This window comes from Xenopus laevis, chromosome 4S (genome assembly GCF_017654675.1).
Source record: "Xenopus laevis strain J_2021 chromosome 4S, Xenopus_laevis_v10.1, whole genome shotgun sequence".
NCBI classification, from domain to species: domain Eukaryota; kingdom Metazoa; phylum Chordata; class Amphibia; order Anura; family Pipidae; genus Xenopus; species Xenopus laevis.
This window is the reverse complement of record NC_054378.1, coordinates 42742462-42766016: the sequence shown is the minus strand read 5'-3', so window position 1 is coordinate 42766016 and position 23555 is coordinate 42742462. Positions and strand designations below refer to the sequence as shown.

Below are 23555 nucleotides of genomic sequence, written 5' to 3'. Positions count from 1 at the left end.
TTACCCAGTTTTCATTGCTTGACCACATTCACATTGAATAAAAAATTGTATGAGTTGTATTATAGCCCTTTCCTTACTGCCACTGTATCTCCCCTCGTCTCTCTTATGAATACAGCAATGGCAAAAAGCAGAGACTCCCTAACGTGTCTCTGGGTATGTCCATTCATATTTCTTTCTCTCTTTATTCCTTTCTATATACATTTATATTTTACAGCTGTGGAGATTGGAAATGATGTACTTTGCAGCCTAGAATGAATAGGAAGGGGATTACTGTTTATATTAAAGGGGTTGTTCGCCTTCAAACAACTATTTTCGATCACCAGAAATAACAACTTTTTCCAATTACTTTCTATTTTCTATCTGTCATAGTTTTTCTAATATTAAAGTGTATAGTGTTATTTTTTACCTTCTAACGCAGCTATGTGAAGGGGGGTCGTCGACCCTGTAAACTGTTCTTAATTGATACATTTAGTTGATACATTTCTTATCTTTGTCCCTGCTGAGCAGAATCCCTGAGGCAGCTGTTAGAATTGATACAATAGTTGCTTATACTCCAGAGATGCTGCTGAGAAATAATTTTGTTACAAAATTTTAACAGTTTAGAATCTGCACCTTAATTACTGAGCTGCCAGACTAAAAAACCAGAGACCGGGACATTCAACTTAAAACTTAGATTTTTGATAAACAGTAAAAAATAAATAATGGAAAGTAATTGAAAAAACTCTTTATTTCTGGGGAACAGTCTGAAAACAACTGAACTGAAAAAAAGTGTTTGGAAAGTGAACCACATCTTTAAGGGGCAGATGTATGAAGGGTCGAATATCGAGGGTTAATTAACCCTCGATATTCGACTAGGAACTAAAATCGTTCGACTTCGAATATCGAAGTCGAACGATTTAGCGCAAATCCTACGATCGAACGATCGAAGGATTATTCGTTCGATCGAACGATTAAATCCTTCCAATCGAACTATTCGAAGGATTTTAATCCAACGATCGAAGGAATATCCTTCGATCAAAAAAACTCAGGCAAGCCTATGGGGACCTTCCCCATAGGCTAACATTGAGTTCGGTAGCTTTTAGCTGCCGAACTAGGGGGTCGAAGTTTTTCTTAAAGAGACAGTACTTCGACTATCGAATGGTCGAATAGTCGAACGATTTTTAGTTCGAATCGTTCGATTCGAAGTCGTAGTCGAAGGTCGAAGTAGCCCAAAAAACACTTCGAAATTCGAAGTTTTTTTAATTCGAATCCTTCACTCGAGCTTTGTAAATGTGCCCCCAAGTGTTGTAAACTGGGTTTTACAAGTTTGACTTTGCACTATAGGGAGGTTAATGGCTGCTAGTTTGTTATTCTTTAGGTGAGTAGAAATATTGCCATTTCACCCCTGTTTATTGTCATGTAACTACTAAAAACCATTGTTCTATATGGGTTATCTTTGCCGCATAAAGTTGGCCGTGCTGCCACAGGATCCTGTGTAGCTACGTGTATCTGTGGTACATGTAAACTTAGTTTTAGAAAAAATGTGTATTTGTAAAGAAATATATTTGAAAGTTTTATATGTTATTATTATGGGTCCTTGTTAATTTTCTGTGGTCACACGAATAGATCAAATAATCCAAATTTTAAAAAATGATTTCCTTTTTCTCTGTAATAATAGAACAGTACATTGTACTTAATCCAAACTAAGATATAACTAATCCTTATTAGAAGCAGAACCAGCCTATTGGGTTTATTTAATGTTTACATGATTTTCTAGTAGACTTAAAGCATGAAGATCCAATTTTAATAATATCACTTCAATTCATGAATTCAATTAGCCATATATATTTATAGATGGTTAATTATGCAAAGTGAGCTATGCATATATTGAAAATATTTTACTTGGCACGCTCACTTGGTATAATGGCAAACATACTGAAACTTTTGAACGTTTTTGAAACAGTACATACAGTATTTCAGGTTTTTTAAAAAACAGATGTACATAGTTAAAATACTTGTAAGTAGAAGTAAGTCATTTTTATTAAGAAAAATATATATCTATTAAAATGGATCCCAGAACAAAAACACTGTGATTGTATGTATTACAGTCCCTATAACATGTGTTAGGTGCTTGAATATAAACCATCTGCTTTAAGTCCCACACTTTTTTCTGTTAAACATATTGGTACATAAACAATCTCCTGCTAAAAGAGGTTGTCCACCAAAAACTGATACATTTTCTACATTATAAAAGTAAATAAGCCTTATAAATTAGCTCCAGTATATTTTATGTAGGCGTTATTGTTTGAGACTATATATACCTGGTGTTTCACAGAGCAGTTTCATAGAGACTTTTATGGTTGAGTCACAGTGGAATATTTGCAAGTAAAGAAAAATAAGCAATAGTTTCCAAATGGAGCAGGGGCTGCTAAGTAGGCAGGGGAACGTAATTGAATGGTACATGGTGAAGTTTGGAGAGTTTTCATCTAGTGATTGGAGAGATGGGACAAAACAAATTCTATAACTACTCATCCCACCCATTCAAAGTAAATAGGAGTTGCGGAAATTCCACCTTATAGTGTCTAGTGATGGACATGTGGCTTTGATGTAAAAATGATCGCACTACGGGTGCATTTTAATAGCTGTCACTGATTTCAAATTAAAAAATTAGTTTTTCCCCTGCACATGCATTGTGCTCTCTGAAAGTAAGGAAACTACATCTCACCAAACTGTAAACAGCAACATGATTGTTAAAAAAGGTTCTTTTTTTTTTGGACAACTGATGTTTTAGAACAGCTGTTCTTTTTCCTTTACCCATTGTGAAACGAGCTCTCTGATAAGATGGATATGTGCACACAGATGCTTCTAAAGGAACTTTCACGGAAGAATATGAATTGAATTGGATAACTGATTTTTTTTCTAACATGAGTTTGCTTTTTTTTCTAGAATTTGTATATGACCTTCTCCCAAAGGAGCTGAAGTTGCCCTCCTTAGGAGAAACATCTGTCGTCCCAATGAGTCAGACAAGCGGAGGTGAGGCAGGCTCACCTCCTCCGGCTGTTATTGCTGCTGGTAAGCATCTTGCTGGCATTATTTTTGCATAGACAAGTTGTTTTGATTTTCTTGCTACTGGTTAAATGAACAGTGCTGTCAAAGATCAGGTGCATACTTTAAAAATGAGGGAAAATAATGTGAATATTTCTCAGTACCAAAAATTCCACCATATTTATGCAATAAACTGCTTTCAAACAGCAAAGAATTGCTCTGTAGTGGTCATAATGTACTCATCATTCGTTTGTTTATCATTTATAATCTGCAAATGCTAATCCATGTTTGCAGCAAAGAAAATAGGTTCATGATCACACTTGGTACTCTACATAGAAGAGATTAAAGTATACTCATTTTCCTGTGACCTATTTAAAATCTAGTCACAACTGTAAGCACTGTTGCAGCTTTCTGTTCATTGTTAAGTCTGCATATTTCTTTTTTTGGGGGGTTTATTTTTCAGAGCACAGCCAGTAAATTGCTTGATATGTTCACATGTTTCAGAGTTGACAGATGTAGCATTCTCATTACTGCTGCAGTATGCATGCTGGTATTATATAAGAAGGATGTCTACTTGCTCCTGTTTGTTTTGGCCAAAAATTCTGTAGAAGCTTCTGCTCAGCTTTGGCAACTGTATTTCTATTCCCTTAACAGAAGTCACAAATAAGAAAACACTAGATTACGTTAATTAGCCACTGAGCTGCTACTCTGTGAACCCTGCCCACACCCTTTTTGCTAATTTGGGGAATCTTTATAATGAAATACTTTGCAGCACTGCTCATTTTACTGTTGCCACAAGTAATTCTCTCTAGGTCTGTGGGCTTTTTGTGTTATTCCTGAATGGTATACATAGCACTGCAAACGTTGGCTTTTTCTAAAAAATATATTGTATAATTAGACAAATTAATACTGAACGATTTCACAGTATGCCCACTTAAGATGTTTTCCATATTTGCTTGCTAATTTTAATACAATTAGTCTAATTGATTACATGGAATAAAATATCTGTTGCTTCATTTTTAATGAAACCAAGAAGCGTTTTCTTTAAGTATCACTGGTTTTATAAAGGCCCTGACTCACGAGTGTAAGTGACAAAAAAAAAAAAAAAAAAAAACCATAAATAAGAGTACATCATGTTCAGGAAGTTAATGTTCCAACTGTAGCAACTCCAGTTAGGAAGGAGGTGATATTGGTGTTTGGGTCCTTCACATATGAACTGATTCTGTGGTTAAACCCAGTATTGTCTTAATGACTATCCCTATTAACCACATATTATTAAGAATTTATATACTCCAAATCCTAAAAACAGGATTTTATGTCACTTTTTTGTATTACAACGTAGATAACTTACAACATTTCCATTTTTTAGTCATACATGTGACAGATACCTGTGCCCCTACAGTGTTCCAGGCTACAGATATCCTGGAAAATTACATATGATTGTTGAAACAGTTCAATACAGATTCTACACATTCTCAAATCACTTCTGTTTAATCATATATGTGTATTTCATATTGTTATAGGCCAATAACCAATGCAAGCAGGAGTTGTATTCTTATCAGTTTAATGTAGAGTCATATGAAAAAGTTTGGGAACCCCTCTTAATTCTTTGGAGTTTTGTTTATCATTGGCTGAGCTTTCAAAGTAGCAACTTCCTTTTAATATATAACATGCCTTATGGAAACAGTAGTATTTCAGCAGTGACATAAAGTTTATTGGATTAACAGAAAATCTGCAATATGCATCATAACAAAATTAGACAGGTGCATAAATGTGGGCACCCCAACAGAGATATTACATCAATACTTCGTTGAGCCTCCTTTTGCAAATGTAACGGCCTCTGAACACCGCCTATAGCCTTTGTTGAGTGTCTAGATTCGGGATGGCGGTATTTTTGACCATTCGTCCATACAAAATCTCTTCAGTTAAATTAAATTTGATGGCTGCCGAGCATGGACAACCTGCTTCAAATCATCCCATAGAGTTTCGATTATATTCAAGTCGGGGGACTTTGACGGCCATTCCGGAATATTGTACTTCTGCCTTTGTGGACTGACGTTTGACCATTATCCTGAATAATTTGTTGATATTGAGTTGAATTCATCCGACCCTTGACTTTAACAAGGGCCCCAGTCCCTGAACTAGCCATAGAACCCCACAGCATGATGGAACCTACATCACATGACAGTATGTAGCAGGTGTTTTTCTTGGAATGCAGTGTTTTTCTTCCGCCATGCAAAGCACTTTTTGTTATGACCAAATAACTACATTTTTGTCTCATCAGTCCAAAGCACTTTGTTCCAAAATGACTGTGGCTTGTCGTTGTCTGTAACCATTCTTACAATCCTCTGCATATGCCACTCTTATATATTTTTTGGCCTGCCAGAACTGGGTTTAACAGCAACTGTGCCTGTGGCCTTCCCTTAAACCATGATACAGAACAATCTTTGTTTTCAGCTCTTTTGAGAGTTGCTTTGAGGGTCCCATGCTGTCTCTCTTCAGGGGAGAGTCAAACAGAAGCACAACTTGCAATTGGCCACCTTAAATACCTTTTCTCATGATTGGCCACACCTGCCCATGAAGGTCAAGGCTTAAGGAGCTAATGCAACCAATTTGGTGTTGCCAGTAATCGGTATTAAGCAGTTACATGCATTCAGATTAGCAAAATTACAAGGGTACCCAAATTTTTGCACAGCCAGTTTTCACATTTGATTTTATTTCATACAACTGAATGATGAAAGATGTTCCTGGGAAATGAAAGACATACCACCGCTATCTCTTTTGTTTGAAGTGGAATAAATTATTATGCAGGCTGGGATGGGTTCCTGAACTTTTTCATATGACTGTATGTATAAGAATAGCATGCATGGATACATTTATTATATGCATGTATGCACAGATTTATAAGGTGAAAGATCATTAAAGCTTTTGGACTTGAAGAACTACTGTAGATGATTACTTGACTGCTCAGCCCAGTAGTTAGTAAACTACATTTATTATACAATGAATTTCCACCTTAGTTGCGTTTTGGCCCTCTCTCTTGGGACCCTAAGTGCCACATTTAAATGTCATGTCAAGAAGTGATCTTATGCAAGAACAATTTCCATAGGCCTCTGGAACACATTAAAAATGATATATTTCTCTGACATGATTTGAAAAAAACTAACGTGAATCTAAATCTTTTTGTGTTTTAAGCTTACTGGCTCCTTGGAAGCAGCTATAGTCTGTTTGCAAATATCTTGCTGCTGTGGCTTTATTTTTGTATCACTCTCTTGACGGTTATATTTAATAACCTGTTTTATCTGACAAGGGCATGTGATCTATAAATGTATTCAGTAGACGCATGATAATAACATATTCATGCTGAAATATGTTCTCAGTTGCTCTCCAGCTTTATGTCAGTAAAACAATGTGATGTGCCAAAAACTTAAGTCCCTTAATTCCCATTCTACTTTTTACACTGAAGTAGTCTTCTGTCATTAACAGTCAATTCTCTTGTAGTAAGATGTTTCATTCTAAATAATTGGCTGGAATTAAGTAATTTAATTTCTTAGAGGTATACTGTGGTGAAATGATTACAGCAATACTGGATGAGGACTTTCCTTTATCCATCATGCTTTGTAAGCCTAACGGTGACATATGAATGTGCTGTACTGTGGTACAATAATGTTGTACATGGTTAAACCTGAGACAACAGTCACCCCCTGCATAAAAGATTCCTTAAAGGCTTATTTAGTAATCTGCCTAACATAAATGTTTGTGCTGAAATAATGAGTTCACAAATGTCAAAGTATAGATTTTTTTTAGCAGGGTGATCAATTTTTGTTTGGCTTGTACTATGTATGTAAAAATATATATTTTTAAAATTTATGTTGACTAACATTAAATTGACAAAAGATGTTCCATGTGATAATTGGATTGCTTTTTTAATATTTGCTGGGATGCTAGCTGTTTTCTCTATTAATACAGTTAACTTGCATTCTAGCTCCGCCACTCAGAGGCAGGCATCGTGTGGTGGGTTGTGTGACAGTGTCTGTCTATCAATAGTGAAGACAAATAGTGCCAGAGACACTAAACCCATCCAAACTCACCCAGGGTCTAGGTCGGTCTTGTTTTCAGACTTCTTCCTAAGCCTTTTTTTTCTCTTTATTTGTTTTCTTTCATGTCTTTTTTTTTTTTTTTTCCTTTTTGAGATGTAAATAGTAAATTGACATTTTATAATTAAATACACTGAAAAAGAGACAATGAAAGACATAGTAACCTGAATTTAGCATGAAGCTTGGAGCTCAGATTTGCAGCCACTTAAATTGCACATGGAGATTCATTTAATCTGTACACACACGCAACAGCACACAACTTTTATTGGTGAACGGTACAGGTTTAAAATGAAGAAATATTGTTAGCTGAATACTATGGAGCCGCAAACCCTGCCCCATAACTTTTAGATTTGGATCCTGTTGGTCAGATGTAATACTTAAGAAAGGATTCTTTCGTTGGCTATTGTTCCATCATCATTACAAAAAAAAAGTAATTTTTTATTGCTTTATACCATATGCCCAAAATGCATTGAATCTGGATTACACAAATGATAAATAATATAATTTGTAATCACAAATTATAAAAAAAAAGGACAATGTAGATGTTATATATACGATTTAAATAAAAATCACTTTAAGATATATAAAACACAGGAATATATTACCCTCCATTACTGATTTGTGTCATCTTTATATTATTAGGCTGCTTTAGAGAGCACCAGTGATGCATGCTAGATAACATGAGATATATTTGAAGGCCTCTTACTGTTCGTTATGAATATAATCTAGTTTTGCCATAGCCTAGTCTTTTCACACAGTCCTATCCATGCATTGAGTATATTTTGTGTAGATTGTAATTGTAATTGTTAAAGTGACAGCAGTCTGTGGCACACTGGTGTGATTAAAGGAATAAAAAAAAAAGGCTGGTCTTAAAGTGGCTGCAATTCTGCTAAAAGATAATAAATATATATTTATATATTATTGAGGCTATATACAATTAAGCATTTTATTAATGCATGATTAATAAAAACAAAGCAAACTATACACAAGATATAATTTTCTTTACATGTGAATGCTTTTGAAAGTCACTAAATACTTTGATTTCAGCTGCTAAATTTTGCAGAATGCACATCCCTGTGTAAAATGGAACTGATAGGTTTGGGGTTTTAATTTGCAGCAATTATGTTATTTCACACTCTCTGTGCATGAAAAAAACGGCACTATTAATTTCTGTGACTCCACACTTTCCTTGTCATCCAATTCACACAGCATATAGATTATATATCTCACATATATTGTAAGAATCTAATTAGCTTTTTCTGTGATAAAAAAAGAGCAGATGTGAGTACTAGTAACTACTGACTTTTACTGCTATAATGTCTATGATTGGAATGCTTAATCTATATGCTAATGGCATGTACAAGCTCAGCCCCTCACATGTCAGCAGTGGTACCATACATGATATTGTGAATGGACCTCTTTTATATCTTGCTGCGCTCGCCAATCTAGCAAACCAGGACAATCATGTAGTAAGACTTATCTGGTCGACTAACAATCACAATCTGGAGAAGAGAGCTTATATTATATGTTTATATTTTCTGCCAGTTTTTCTTTTAGATGACCTTGAAAGAAACCCTAAGGCATTTTACCTCCAAGATTTTCCCTACAACTGGTCATGGTAAAATGCAGCGATGACAGATGTTTATAAAGAACTCAGGGAAAATCTTGGGCAATGTTGTGGCCTGTACCAAAAGAGTTTCTATTATCCATGAGCTTTCTGTGGGTTGATTGCCAGGATTTCATTGCGTTAGAGAAGACTGCAACTATAGAACATGTTCCACCTTATCTATATACACAACAGAGTAAGAAAAAACTTTTAGATATTTAGGAAAAAAAATTAAATTTTAGAAATGTCAATGTATTCTAGCCATTGGCATGTCTTGGCTATAGATTGTTCCTTGGAGTACAACCACAGGCTTCATTTAGATGGTCTCCTTAATAATATTTTCCTTATGAGCTATTCTGTGCATCAGCTTTTGACAAAATCTAGTTGTGCTCACCTTCAACAGTAAACAATCTAATGCAACAAACTGCTATATATGTGGGAAAAGCTAGCTTCTACAAACACATATATCAACAGGAAATACAATATAGAGTCATCACAAGGTGGTCAGCAAGAACCCACCATAAAGGAACCAATCCTCCGTTCTTTTCTCCCAGATTTGTCCCCATGATTTGCTTATCAGTTCCATTTTGCTAACCAATGAGTTTGTTATATACATTTTTTTGATATCTGGAATGATTAGCAGCTGTTTTCTCATTTATTTTCTCATATTTTTATTCCAGGATTTGCCTCTGAAGCAGGGAGTGTCTGCATTAAAAATGACCTGTAGTTCTCTGCTTCATAGGTTAGAAATTTATTTTAATATTTTGTGGCTACAGACAGTCCCACTTACAAAACAAAAGGAGGAAAAAAAATGATCTGGCTGTTGTAATTGGCACAGGTGGTTAATGGGGTTAATGTTTGTTTGTTTGTTCAATCTCGTTTTAGGGAAACAAATTTAAAAAAAAAAAGCAATGATGCCCAAATAGGTGTTTGTGACTTGCAAAAATATATAACAAGCTGAAATTCAGCTTAATAACATTACAGCTACATATGGGCAATTTTAACTCACCTGTGCTCAGCCAGTTATTTTAATCAAAGTATTTAAAAATTAAAAAGATTCCAGACTTAGGAATTGTTGTGGGAACATATGCAAAATTGCCTAATTCCATTGGGACTGCTGGCCTGTACAGGTGAAAATGTGTATATTTACTTTTGGATTGTACACTACAGATGCCTCATCTGCCTCCTCTTCCTCAATGGGCGGTGCTTGCAGCTCCTTTACCACCACTTCCAGCCCTTCTATTCACTCTACCTCACTCACCGATACCAAAACTATGCAATCGGAGAGTTGCTCCTCTGCTCTGGGGGTAAGTAAACCAGGGGTAAGTGAACAGCTCTTAGCCAGTAATGCAGGCCTGCAACAGTCTGAGCCACTAAGATGGGCAGTCCTAAACATTTCGCCACCACCCGAAGATTTGCTCGATAACAGTCAGATGTCCTGCCAAGATGAAGGGGATGGACTGGAGTCGGAGCAGAGTTGCAGTATGTGGATGGAAGATTCCACATCCAATTTTAGCAACACGAGTACCCATTCTTACAATGATAACACAGAGGTGCCTCGTAAGTCACGGAAACGAAACCCGAAGCAAAGGCCTGGAGCCAAACGGCAGGGTTCCAACATGGATGTTTTTGATGCTGATAGCGCCAAAGCTCCCCATTATGTGCTTTCCCAGCTCAACTCGGACAGCAAAGGCCATACTGGAAATGGGTTGGTATAAGTGTTGTTTACACATAGTTTACCTCTGTCCTATTCTATATAATGTTATGTAATTCTTTGTACAAACTTTATTTTGTACCCCCAGGCTTGTGTAATCTCTACTGTAACTTTTCTGTTTCATGATTAATCTTCTACAATTACAAGTATAAATGTCTTGGTTACTTCATAACCCTATCAGCTGCTTATTACATTGGGAAGGTCCATAAAAAACTCACTGGTCACCCATTTGTCATTTGTAATTTTAAATACTGAAGTTAAATAATTGTAACCTTAAGTATCCTAGAGTTAACAGAATAGGACTTGTATCTACAGTTGTCCCAGCACAGCCAATTCTCCCACAGATAATTGAAATAAACATATAATGCAGAGTTCTTTCAACCAATTCAAAAAAAGAGTTAAGACACTTTTGAAACTGATTTACTTTCAGGTTATTCTATCTTTAACATCACGTCCTGCACAAATCAGAACTAGCAGTGCTGTTCTGTCACTAACTATCTGTCCCAGAAATGGCACAGCCACTGACTGAGGATACCTTTCCTTTTAGTGTGTTGGCGTGAGCTTAGTTTCATGAATTGTGTATTTTTTAAACATGCAAACCTTATTGTGTTGTCTCCATTTATTGATGGCAAGCAAAATTTGCCTCCTGCTATTCATTATGATGCTTTGTCATTGTTTATGTTAAAACAAAGCTAACCCTTTATAGAACTTTGGGTTTTGACTAAACTCATGTAGCACAGGAATGTGTTTTTTGAGGTTGGCGGCAATGCAAAGAACTAAAGTTGTCTTTTCTTCAGCCTTTTGTAGTCTCATTTGCTCTTTAACTGAATGAATATGCATCTCCTTTTAATAGTTTTTTGTTGAGGCATTGATTGACCATTAGTCTTTGTCACTAATAAATACAAACGAACAGCGATTTAAGTTTTTCAGAAAACCATAAAAAGTGTGTAATATCAGGGAAATGGGTTTAAGCTGCTGATGCTTCAAGTACTCAAAGGATATACACATAAGGTATAATAAAGTGTTAGCAGTTCAGCATTAATGTTACACTTTGGGAAAGCATATGTAAGATGTATCTGATTTGTGACAAAGTTTTGATGTCAAATCTGGGAAAATATAGTATAAAAGTCTGGGGAAAAACAACCATTATAATGCATTATAAAGTGATGGGCCCACAAAAAATGTTGTAAATGTAGAAAAACTTCAATCAGGGGATGTAAAATGAGTTTTTCACTGTGTCCCAAACCAGTCCTACTGGGTTTATGTTAAAGGAGACATATTATGCAAAAAAAAAAAATAAGAATGTACCACTGCATTAAATTCTTTTAGATATGGAAGGAATGTACTTTAAAAAGTGGTGTTTCAGCTTAGTTTATTGTAAATGTCTTAAATCCCTACTAGCCCCGCCCATCTCTTCCACTTTCTGCTGCCTCCTTTCCCAGGCTGTGCAGTGGAGCCGGCAGCACTCAGCACACTGTGCTGTAGGATAGGAACCAACAGCTAGGCTGACCTGATAGGGAACTGAAGCCTGTCTTTGCTTGTGTGACTGCAGGGCTGTGATTGGCTGCCCCTCTCCTACTGTGCTTCTGGCAGGGACCGTTAGGACACGCCCACCCCTCATTTGAAACACAGGCAGGGACCAGAGAACATCTATGGGGTGCTCCAATAAAGGTGCCATTTTTAAAAATGATATAAATCTTTAGCACAATGTGAAACCAACACCATATATTATTCATACTTGCCTAGGGGGTTTTCATTTATCTTATATATAACCCTAAAATTGTTTTTTAGCAAATTTAAGGTATGTACCAGTTATACAAAAAAAAACAGGTCCCTGGCATTCTGGATAATAGACCCTATCTGTATGAGAAGTTCGGTCCCTTGCTCTTGCAAAAGGTATTTTAGCTTCCACTAGCTGGTTTTAGAAACTGTTGCCTGACAATATATTCCATTCATAAAATGAAATGAATATGTACATATAAGGCCCAGGTCCTTTACCTTAAAGTGTACGAGGCAATTGCAACTTCACAAGAAAAAGGAGATTTTACATTTATATAAACTTTGCCAGTAACATTTAACCACTATGTTCTCCTTCTTCAAACTCTAGCTCGCTTTTCACTTTTTATATTTTTCAAATAAACTTAATTTTCTACTGTGCATTGATCTCAGAGCCACAGAGATTCCAAAGGGAGGAAAAAAGAACCTGGTGTTGTGTGAGCAGTATCCAGCTAAAGCTGAGGGAAAAGAACTGAAAATAGTTGTACAACCAGAAACCCAGCACCGCGCCAGGTATCTAACAGAGGGAAGTCGGGGCTCTGTGAAAGATCGGACACAACAGGGCTTTCCTACTATAAAGGTTGGTATTTTCCTAAAACCATTAATCATTTGTCTACTATAATTTCAAACAATACATGTATTTGCTTAAAGTCCAAAACTATTATATATTTTTATTGTCTGTATTAATTCATTTTCTGTCTGTAATGGTAGCAATCATGTGTTGGGCACAGGCATACCAGTTATGTCAGGGCTGGTACATTGCTTTTGTTGTGCATATGATAAAATGTGCAAAGCTTAGCACTCACAGACTTAAGAGGCACCCATTTTATCTGCCTTGAGCATGATTGATGCTCAAGGAAAGGACTTATATGGAGGCATCCACTGCTATATGCATGTGGCTCCTTTCTGAGGTTGTATCTTGTATTTTTTTAACTTTGTACCTTTCCATTCTGTTGATAATGAGCCATAATATGCCTTCATTCGAATCGAATGCAAAACGATGCACCCCATCATTTTTAAATCATTGATCAGCATTCAAGATTGGCAGCACAGTCTTTTCCTGGCCATATATGAGACTCCATGTAATGGAAAATATGTACTATGACATCCCCATTGTGAGTGTTGTAAATGAAGGTGATCTAGAGTTTTGCAAAGTTATTAGCAAAAGTTTCACACTATACAGCTTCTAAGGAAGCCAGGATATCCTCTTGAAATGTTTGAAAGCGTGAGTGGTTTGCACTGTACATGCAAAGTTAAGGCAAAATAGAAACAAAAAACAAATTGGCCAAGAAAACAGAGCATCCATGTTGGCTGGTGGAGTTGCCATTAAATCTGTTTTGAATAAGAGTAGTGTATAAAACTCTTCTTGAGTGTACTAATTCAGTGAGTTATCAAATAAGCATTGAGGCACATGGAGGGTGAGTTGCTTGCTAAAGTCTAAGCACCGTGAACTGAATATCAAGTTACTTGTATGCTAATACCAATATAATACACAAAAGCCATGGATATCTTGTAAACGGTGACTAGTGATGTCATCAGTTATAAACTGAGTAGTGATGTCATTTTTGTCACATGACTCACTAAAACCTGTGTGTTATAATATATAAAGTACCCCTTGTTGGAAAATATGAGGATATTAGAAGTAACCTCGGAGTTCCATGACCTGTATAAAAGCCTTCGGCCTCATGCTTTTATATGGTCATGAAACTCCTCTGTGACTTATAATATCCTTATATTTTACAATAGGGGGTACTTTTATTCACTATATTACCTGCATATGTAGGTGGAGGAATTGTAGGTCTATTAAATAGTCGAGAATAATTGCTGATACTACACCAGTGGAGGCTTTTTGTCCTGTTTCCATTTCGCTTTTGATATTTTGTATATTTTGGAAGAGTTGTGTGGGAGTCTGACCTAATAAGCTGCCATGATTTGATGCAGAGTGTCAAAAAAATGCCCCTTTATCTGAAAATGAACATTACTCAAACAATTGTGAATAAGAGCTGTATTACAATCCTGCATTAATTAGGATAAAACAGATGTATGCCTCTCTACGTGTTTGTTTATCACCATTTTATATAAAGAGGTCTCACATTAAAATGAAAGGGATATATATATATATATATCAAATGTCAATTTCCATTTTCCTATTCCAGCTGGAAGGTCATAATGAGCCTGTGGTTCTTCAAGTGTTTGTTGGTAATGATTCTGGCAGAGTGAAGCCGCATGGATTCTACCAAGCTTGTAGGGTTACTGGGAGAAACACCACGCCCTGCAAAGAAGTGGACATAGAGGGCTCAACAGTTATTGAGGTTGTGTTTGACCAGAGCAACATGACACTAGCGTAAGTAAATGAGTTGTTCTTATTGTTACAGGTTTGTGTGGTTGAACCATCTTTGCCTGCTGCAGGAATTTGATTTATCTGTTTTTTAATCTAAAATGTTGAAGTACAAGATTCTAGCGTCACTGTTCCATAGAAAGAATGCAGATATTCAAGAACCACTATATAAGTGGTAAATTTCCACTCATTGGTCTCTGTTGCTTCGAGAATGAGCTGTTCTGCTCTAATGTAACTGAGTGACCCTGTTGAGCTCATTTTTTTGCATGCTATACATTCTAGAGCAAGGCAGTTTACAAGCCACATGAGGCTAAATATTTTCAAGGGATCTTAACCAGATAATTTCATCCTTTATAGTATACAAAAAAACTATCTCCAAAATGCTGATCTCTTGCCTGATTTAGAAGAAGTTTGTTCAACCTACAATATTATATTCACTGCATACTTCATTAATATGTGTTCCTTTTTTAAGTAGTAACGTGTTAATGTAAATTAAAATGCCACATGTGCCTTGGGCCGAAACGGTTTCTTTGAAGACCCTGTAACCATGTACTGTTTTGGGTAGTAACAGGTTTTGTATATTGTTACAGGGTTGATTGTGTTGGGATCCTGAAGCTTCGGAATGCAGATGTAGAAACACGGATAGGGGTTGCAGGTTCTAAGAAAAAGAGCACTCGTGCCAGACTTGTGTTTCGAGTAAACATCACTCGCTCAGATGGCTCTGTTTTAACTCTTCAAACACTCTCTTCACCTATTCTTTGTAGTAAGTCATACATTTTTTAAGCCTTGCCAGTTCTAAAATGAAAGTCTATTTAAACAGAAGGATGCTTATTTGGCCGGGGCCTTCTTTTTAAAGGAGAACTAAACCCCCCCCTAAAGAGAAAGTCCCTATCCACTAACCCCTTCCCCCCCCCCGCTTCCTTCCTGCATAGTTAACTATTTTAAAAGTGTCTGAATGTCACACCAACCTCTTCATGCAGAATAGCACAGCAGAGCTCATGGCTGCCATCTTCGGTGTCTTTGGGTACTTTTGCTAAAGGACTGCTGACTTTGAGCTTATTTTTGAGCATATGCAGTTGGAGTCAGTTTGGTATTCGCACCTATTACACATGCGCCGGAAAACTCTGTAAATAGCTGAAGGGAAGAAGAGGATCCGAAGATGGCACCCAGCTGCTCTGCTTTGCATGGAGAGGTCAGCGTTACATTCAGAGACACCTTTTAAAATAATGGACTGTGTGGGGAAAAAGCAGGGAGGGTGGTGACGGGGGTAGAGCATGGGGACTCTTTCTTTGGAGGGGGGATTAGTTCTTCTTTAATATGAGATAGACAGACAGAATAGGGAACATTGGATTACAATAGTTAGCTCTTTTCTTTGCCAAAGCTCACCTAGAACAGTCTAGTTCACTTACAGCGGGGAAAATAAGTATTGAACATGTCAACATTTTTCTCAGTAAATATATTTCTGCAACAATAAGGTTGTAAAGGTCTTGGGAAAGCTCTTTGCGTTTACCTTTCTTTTTTGCTTCTTGTGTGATACCTTGGTAATGAAAAACCTTTTATAGGCCACTAAACTGGTATTAATTTGCTTAGGATTGCTTTCAGACAGATTTCAGCAGGTTTCTTAGCTTTCCATGCCTTTTTGCACCTCCTTTTATTCATGTGTTCAATGCTTATTCCCTATGTCATACACATCCCTGAATTGATGGATTTATTTGTGTTGCATTTGGTGTGGATTACTTGGGTTGCTACCAACATTTAGTGTAAATTTCATGTCAGTAGCCCCATAAGAAATACATTTACTGAGAAAAACGTTGCAGTGTTCAATACTTATTTTACCCGCTGTATACCACTTTATTGTGCCAGGAACTGGTTTGTATATATTCTGTAATAAAACAAAGAAATTGATTTGCTGAGATGTGATATATAGTGTAGCAAAGAACAACTTTTCAAGAAACACCGTGGGGCAAATGAAATATAATATCAGCAATTACTTGTTTCTATTTAGTATAAATGAGCTTGATATAAGCAGATGAGGTTGATAGTAAACATAAGAGATGTGTTTCACAAATGTATCAAGTCTAATTTATTGTCAGGGAACCGGGAGTTCCCTCTGGGGAGTAGTCCGGATTTAGGAGGAAGCCCCTCAGGAGGGATCAGGATCGTGGTATCCAGGGATTTAGCAGAAGGGGTAATAGCGTTCAGGCAACAGGTCAAAAGGCAGGCAGAATATAAGCAGAGTCCAAAGTCCAGGCAGGGGGTCAACAACAAGAGATCAATCAAGAATATACTCAGGGATAACAGGAACAGCAACAGGGAACCCAGGAATCTATTCAGGAACAAGATCCTATTTTCGGGCGCCATCTTGGCGCCTCAGGCGTCCTTTTAAAGGGGATTTTTGGCGCCCTTGCGTCGGCGTCAGCACGTCTGCGACCGACGCGCTGCGCCTGCGTCCGTCGCGTCGTTGTGACGTCTTCGCGCCTGCGCACTTGCGCGCAGGCGTCTCTGCGCCGGCGCCGCTACCCACGTGGCGGCCATGGGCGCCGCCATTTTGGGAGCGGCGTCGGAAGTGATAGCTGCGCCGCCCGGAGCTCCTGGTCCTGCTCCGGGCGGCGATCGTGACAGTACCCCCCCCTCACGGGGGGCCTCAGGACCACCGGGACAAGGTTTCTGGGGAAACTTGGCGTGAAAATCCCTCACCAGACGGGGAGCGTGAACATCACGGTGTCCTTCCCAGGAGCATTCTTCAGGACCAAAGCCCCTCCACTGAATGAGGTACTGAAGGGACCCTCTGGAGATCCTGGAGTCTAGGATTTTCTCCACCTCGTACTCGAGTTGACCCTCCACAGAGATGGCAGGAGGAGGAGATTGACCACCAGAAAACCGGTTGGTGATGGCGGGTTTCACCAGAGACACGTGGAACACGTTGGGGATTCTCATCTCTGGTGGAAGCTGAAGTCTGACAGCCACAGGGTTGATTATCTCCAAGATGGGAAATGGACCCACGAATTTTGGACCCAACTTGGGAGATGGTATCTTCAACCGGATATTCCTGGAAGAGAGCCAGACATTATCACCCACCTTGTAGGGAGGAGAAGATCTTCGACGACGATCCGCGAAAGTCTTATGAACCAAAGCGCTCTTCTCTAGGTTCAACTTGGTAGCAGCCCAAATAGCAGACATATGGGCTGCGGAATCGTCAGCAGCCGGGACGTCAGAAAGTACAAAGTCTTGGGGAAAAGCTTGAGGATGCTGCCCATACACCGACATGAACGGAGACCTTCCTGTAGAGGAATGACAAGCATTATTATGAGCGAATTCCGCCCATGGGAGGAGATCAGACCAGTCATCCTGGCAGAGGGATACGTGGTTCCTCAGGAACTGTTCCAGGGCTTGGTTGACACGTTCAGCTGCCCCATTCGTCTGTGGATGGTATGCAGAAGAAAACTGAAGAACAATTCCCAGGTTTTTGCATAGGGAACGCCAGAATTTAGCAGTAAACTGGGTGCCTCTATCAGAGACGATCTCCACCGGGAAACCATGCAGGCGGAAGATGTACTGGATAAATAGCTGGGACAGCTCCACCGCAGAGGGCAACTTCTTCAAAGGGATGAAATGGGCCATTTTGGAGAATCGATCAATGACAACCCAGATCACAGTGTTCCCACAAGAGGGAGGAAGTTCGACAATGAAGTCCATGGACAGGTGGGTCCAGGGACGGGAAGGAACCGGCAAAGGCTGTAGTAACCCACTGGGGCGGGAATGGCTTGACTTAGATGTGGCACAAACATTACAGGCAGCAACAAAGTCCTTCACATCTTTGCGGATATCAGGCCACCAGACCAGGCGTCGTAAGAGTTCAAGAGTCTTAGCTGGACCAGGGTGTCCGGCTTGCCGGGAGCAATGGGTCTGTTGCAGAATAGGCAGACGCAGCTCAGGAGGAACAAATGCCATTCCAATGGGAGTATCTGAAGGAGCAGAAGATTGACCAGCCAGGATTTGATCAGCAAACTGTGGATACAGGGAGGCAATAATCTTGACTGGAGGGATGATTGGCTCTTGTCTCTCAGGAGAGCGGTCCACCGGAGTGAAGCTACGAGACAAGGCGTCGGCCTTCTGATTCTTGGAACCTGGGCGAAAAGTCAAGATAAAATTAAACCGAGAGAAGAAGAGAGCCCACCTTGCTTGCCTGGGGTTTAGCCTCTTGAGGGACTGGATGAACTCGAGATTCTTATGATCGGTGTAAATCTGAACAGGAATCAGAGAACCCTCCAGGAGGTGACGCCACTCTTCAAGAGCAAGTTTAACAGCCAAGAGTTCTCGGTTCCCGACATCGTAGTTCTGCTCTGCGGACGAGAACTTCTTGGAGAAATAAGCACAGGGATGCAACTTCCCATCAGCGGGGTGTCTCTGAGACAGGATGGCTCCGGCTCCGACTTCAGAAGCGTCTACTTCGATGCAAAAGGGTAGTTCAGGATTGGGGTGTCGGAGAACAGAAGCGGACATGAAGGCCTCTTTCAAAGACTGAAAAGCTTCAATGGCAGATGGGGGCCACAAGCTGGGTTTACCCCCTTTCCGGATGAGAGCCAGGATAGGTGCAATGCGGGAAGAGAACCCCCGGATGAACTGCCGATAGTAGTTAGCAAATCCGATAAATCTCTGGATTGCCTTGGTACTCAGCGGAATAGGCCACTCCTGGATGGCAGACACTTTCACGGGATCCATCTCAAATCCCTCAGGGGAGATAATGTATCCTAGGAAGGGGATCTTGGACACCTCGAAGACGCACTTCTCCAACTTGGCGAAGAGAGAGTTCTTCCTCAAACGAGAGAGTACCTCCTTCACCTGGGAGCGATGGCTTTCTAGGTCTTTAGAAAAGATCAGGATGTCGTCCAGGTATACGACTACGAACCTTCCTAGGAGATCCCGGAACACATCGTTAACAAACTCCTGGAAGACGGCAGGGGCATTGCAAAGGCCGAAGGGCATAACGAGATATTCATAGTGCCCATCACGAGTGTTGAAAGCCGTCTTCCATTCATCACCCTCACGGATGCGAATGAGATTGTACGCCCCTCGGAGATCCAACTTAGAGAATATCTTCGCCCCCTTCAGCTGGTCGAAGAGCTCTACGATCAAGGGCAGAGGGTACCTGTTTTTTACAGTGATTTTATTCAGGCCCCGGTAGTCTATGCATGGCCGAAGGCCTCCGTCCTTCTTCTCCACGAAGAAGAAGCCAGCCCCTGCAGGAGAGGTAGAAGGGCGGATAAACCCCCGCTGGAGATTTTCTTGGATGTATTCCTTCATTGCAGTAGTCTCAGCAGGAGAGAGAGGGTAAGTGCGGCCTCTGGGGGGCATGGCTCCAGGCAGGAGTTCGACAGGACAGTCATAAGAGCGATGTGGAGGAAGGAATTCCGCAGACTTCTTACAAAACACATCGGAGAATTCCTTATAACAGGAGGGAAGAGACTTTAACTCGGTTGAGGAAATAGTTACCTTCTTGAGGGGTTTAGCAGGAAGGCAATGCTGTAGGCAGAATGGGCTCCAACGAGAGACCTGCCCTGTGGACCAGTCTATGGTGGGATTGTGCAGGCGCAGCCAGGGGAGACCTAAAACAACAGGAACATCGGGACAAGAGATGATAAGAAACGAAAGTCTCTCTTTATGCAGGGTCCCAACCTGCACAAATAGTTCACCAGTGGTCATCGTGAGTACAGACTCCAGGGGTTTATCATCTATGGCGACAATCCTCATGGGAGAAGGCAAAGGAAATAGGGGGATTCCCGTGTTCTTAGCAAAGAGAGCGTCCATGAAGTTACCCCCGGCTCCGGAATCGAGGAAAGCATTCCCGAAGATGGTCTTATCGGTCAGACGAATCTGGAAGGGAAGGAGAAACCTGTGTGAGTTTTCTTGAGTCTTCCCCAGAGACCTATCTCGAGACTTTTGAGTAGTGCCCCCTACATGAGTTACCATAGACATACCTCGGGGTACAAAACTCTTAGCCTTTGCAGGACAGGCATTAGCGAAGTGGGAATGTCCGCCACAATACAGACACAGGCCTGACATCCGTCTGCGGAGTCTTTCTTGTTCAGTGAGGCGGGTTCTTCCCACTTGCATGGGTTCTTCCTGAAGAGAAATGGATGCTTGGGCAGGAGAGGTGACAGAAGCCTGCAGGAGAGGCCTCTCGAAGCGAGGTGCCAACATGGGTTGAAATTTCCTGACACGAACTCTCAGGGTTTGATGCTCTCTCAGAAGAGTGTCCACCTTGACAGCCAAGGCGATGAGGTCTTCAACTTGCGTGGGTAATTCACGAGAGACCAGGTCATCTTTGATGCGAAGGGAGAGACCATTATAAAATGCAGTATGGTATGCGTCGTTGTTCCAACGAGTCTCAGCAGCAAGTGTACGGAATTCAATAGCATACTCCGCTACACTGCGACTCCCTTGGCGGATTTGGAACAGACGGGACGCAGCGGAAGTCACCCGGCCGGGAGCATCGAAGACGATCTTAAATTCTTTGAGAAATGCTTCTGCGTCATCCATCAGTGGGGACTGCTTCTCCCAGTGTGGAGATGCCCACTCGAGAGCTTTCCCTGCCAGACGAGTAATCACGAACCCCACCTTAGCACGTTCAGAGTCAAATTCAGTGGGGTGTAGGGCAAATCGAATCTGGCACTGATTCACGAATCCTCGACAGGCTTGAGGATCGCCATCGTAGAGAGGCGGAGCAGGAATATGAGGACCAGAAGTGGAGGGCTGGGTAGCCATGGCAGCAGCCGCTTGCGGAGGAGGTGCCGCCCGGGGGGTCGCTGGTGTCAACAAGGAGAGCTTTTCCAAGATCGCCTCCAGCGTGAGTCCCACGTAATTCTGCCGGGCTTCATACGCCTCCATGCGGGAATGCAGGCCCCGAAAGGCCCTGCCGAAATCTGGCTGAGCTTCTGGCTGAGCTTCCTCAGTGGAATCCATGGCCCGAAAATAATGTCAGGGAACCGGGAGTTCCCTCTGGGGAGTAGTCCGGATTTAGGAGGAAGCCCCTCAGGAGGGATCAGGATCGTGGTATCCAGGGATTTAGCAGAAGGGGTAATAGCGTTCAGGCAACAGGTCAAAAGGCAGGCAGAATATAAGCAGAGTCCAAAGTCCAGGCAGGGGGTCAACAACAAGAGATCAATCAAGAATATACTCAGGGATAACAGGAACAGCAACAGGGAACCCAGGAATCTATTCAGGAACAAGATCCTATTTTCGGGCGCCATCTTGGCGCCTCAGGCGTCCTTTTAAAGGGGATTTTTGGCGCCCTTGCGTCGGCGTCAGCACGTCTGCGACCGACGCGCTGCGCCTGCGTCCGTCGCGTCGTTGTGACGTCTTCGCGCCTGCGCACTTGCGCGCAGGCGTCTCTGCGCCGGCGCCGCTACCCACGTGGCGGCCATGGGCGCCGCCATTTTGGGAGCGGCGTCGGAAGTGATAGCTGCGCCGCCCGGAGCTCCTGGTCTTGCTCCGGGCGGCGATCGTGACATTTATCCTGCAGGAGGAACAAAAAGCTATTTACAAGGTAACTGCAAGTGGCAGTTCTCAGAAGAAGAATAAAAGAGATTAAATGAGAGTACAGCTTTCTCCCTGGTGTTAAAGGACCAGTAACAGCAAAAAAATTTTTTTTTTAAAAAGACACCAAAACAAGTTAAACTTTAAAGTCGATAAGTCTTTATTAAGAAATAACTCACCGAAACTCGCTTGCGCTCCTATTCAGAAAATGCGATCGGCGATCCATCGTGCAGCGATCCATTTCTCTTCCCTGCCTTCCTTATAGGAGATAGCCAGGGAGGAGAAATCGAGCACCCGCACGATGGATTGTTACCGTTTCTGAAGAGGAGCGCAAGTGGAGTTTCGGTGAGTTATTTCTCAATAAAGACTTCTCTATCAGGCAGGTTTGAAAACCTCATCTGGCAAGGACCCTATCATTATGGGGCCCGATTTACTTTTCCTTAAAATCATTCAAATATAACAGAAACAGCATGTTTTTTAAGATAATTTGTACCACTGAATTTGTTTGTTGCCTAAAGTTTGTAGCACTTCAAGCTACACAGGAAGAAGTTTAAGGGTTTTTAGTTTTATAAATATCTCATATGGGCAAATTTGCTTAATGATCCTAGTTTTAAGGCAAAGTACTTATACATGATTCTATTTTTTCCCATCAAATTTTTCAGGTTTTTAAATTCTTAACTGCACACTAGTGTTTAACAGAAAATAGTTCTCTTTGTCTTTTCCTCAGGTTTTATTATTGATTATTTTTTCTAGCAATACATCTGAACTTGTTATATGAACTTTTTTTTCAATAAGTATAGCTCATGTCACCAGGCATGATGTGCTAGGAACAGCATTAAAAACTTCTCTTAGTGGTTTAGCTGCACAATGGCAACACTTTTTTTTTTTTTTTTGTGTTCAAATGTTGGGTGGTGGCTACCTGTAGAAGGCACACAAGCTCAGTAGCCCACTTATCACTGCTACTTAAGTAGCAATGGTAGCAGTCTCCAAAGTCAGCAGGTCCTGGGGATAGTGTTGCTGTTTAAGATTTTCAGCAATGAAGCTTTCTTGGCAAGTCATAGATGGTATGTGTGGCACGGCACACTTTATCCAATTTCAAAGTTAGTTTTTGTGATGCATTGGCTCATCCATTATTTCTCGCATAGGGGAATTTTCAGATGTTTGTAACTGTGAAACGAGTGCAGTTAAGTATAGACTAACCTTATTAAATTAATTTTAGCTTCCAGGACTTGGCAAACACAATATATGACCAGTGAATATGTTCAGGACGTCGCCGGTGGTTGCAGACATATATTGCAGTTGCAGGACATTATTCCTGTGATATAGTATACTATGCCACGAATAACTGAAATCTTAGGCTTTAAGAAGGTACAGCTTTCATGTGTCAACACACCTTACTTTTGATGCAAGAAAGCTCATTTGTTAGAGGAAGCCTACTATGTGCTCTATCTTGATGTGAAATTG

General features: G+C 40.4%; 1 protein-coding gene across 16 annotated transcripts in view; it reads left to right on the top strand.

Annotated features, from left to right (window-relative positions):
• Positions 1 to 23555, top strand: part of nfat5.S (nuclear factor of activated T cells 5 S homeolog) — a 65730-nt gene that overhangs the window by 22723 nt on the left and 19452 nt on the right. For 4 of the 16 annotated variants that reach the window (XM_018260559.2, XM_041561166.1, XM_018260549.2 and 1 more), the window contains 5 exons: positions 2926 to 3051; positions 9898 to 10435; positions 12611 to 12797; positions 14374 to 14561; positions 15146 to 15318. In XM_018260559.2, coding sequence (XP_018116048.1) covers positions 2926 to 3051; positions 9898 to 10435; positions 12611 to 12797; positions 14374 to 14561; positions 15146 to 15318 — 1212 coding nt within the window. Of the gene's footprint in view, positions 1 to 2919; positions 3052 to 5436; positions 7127 to 7198; positions 10436 to 12610; positions 12798 to 14373; positions 14562 to 15145; positions 15319 to 23555 lie in introns of those variants that run through there. The other 12 variants (XM_041561169.1, XM_018260556.2, XM_018260553.2 and 9 more) reach the window with 12 other exon arrangements.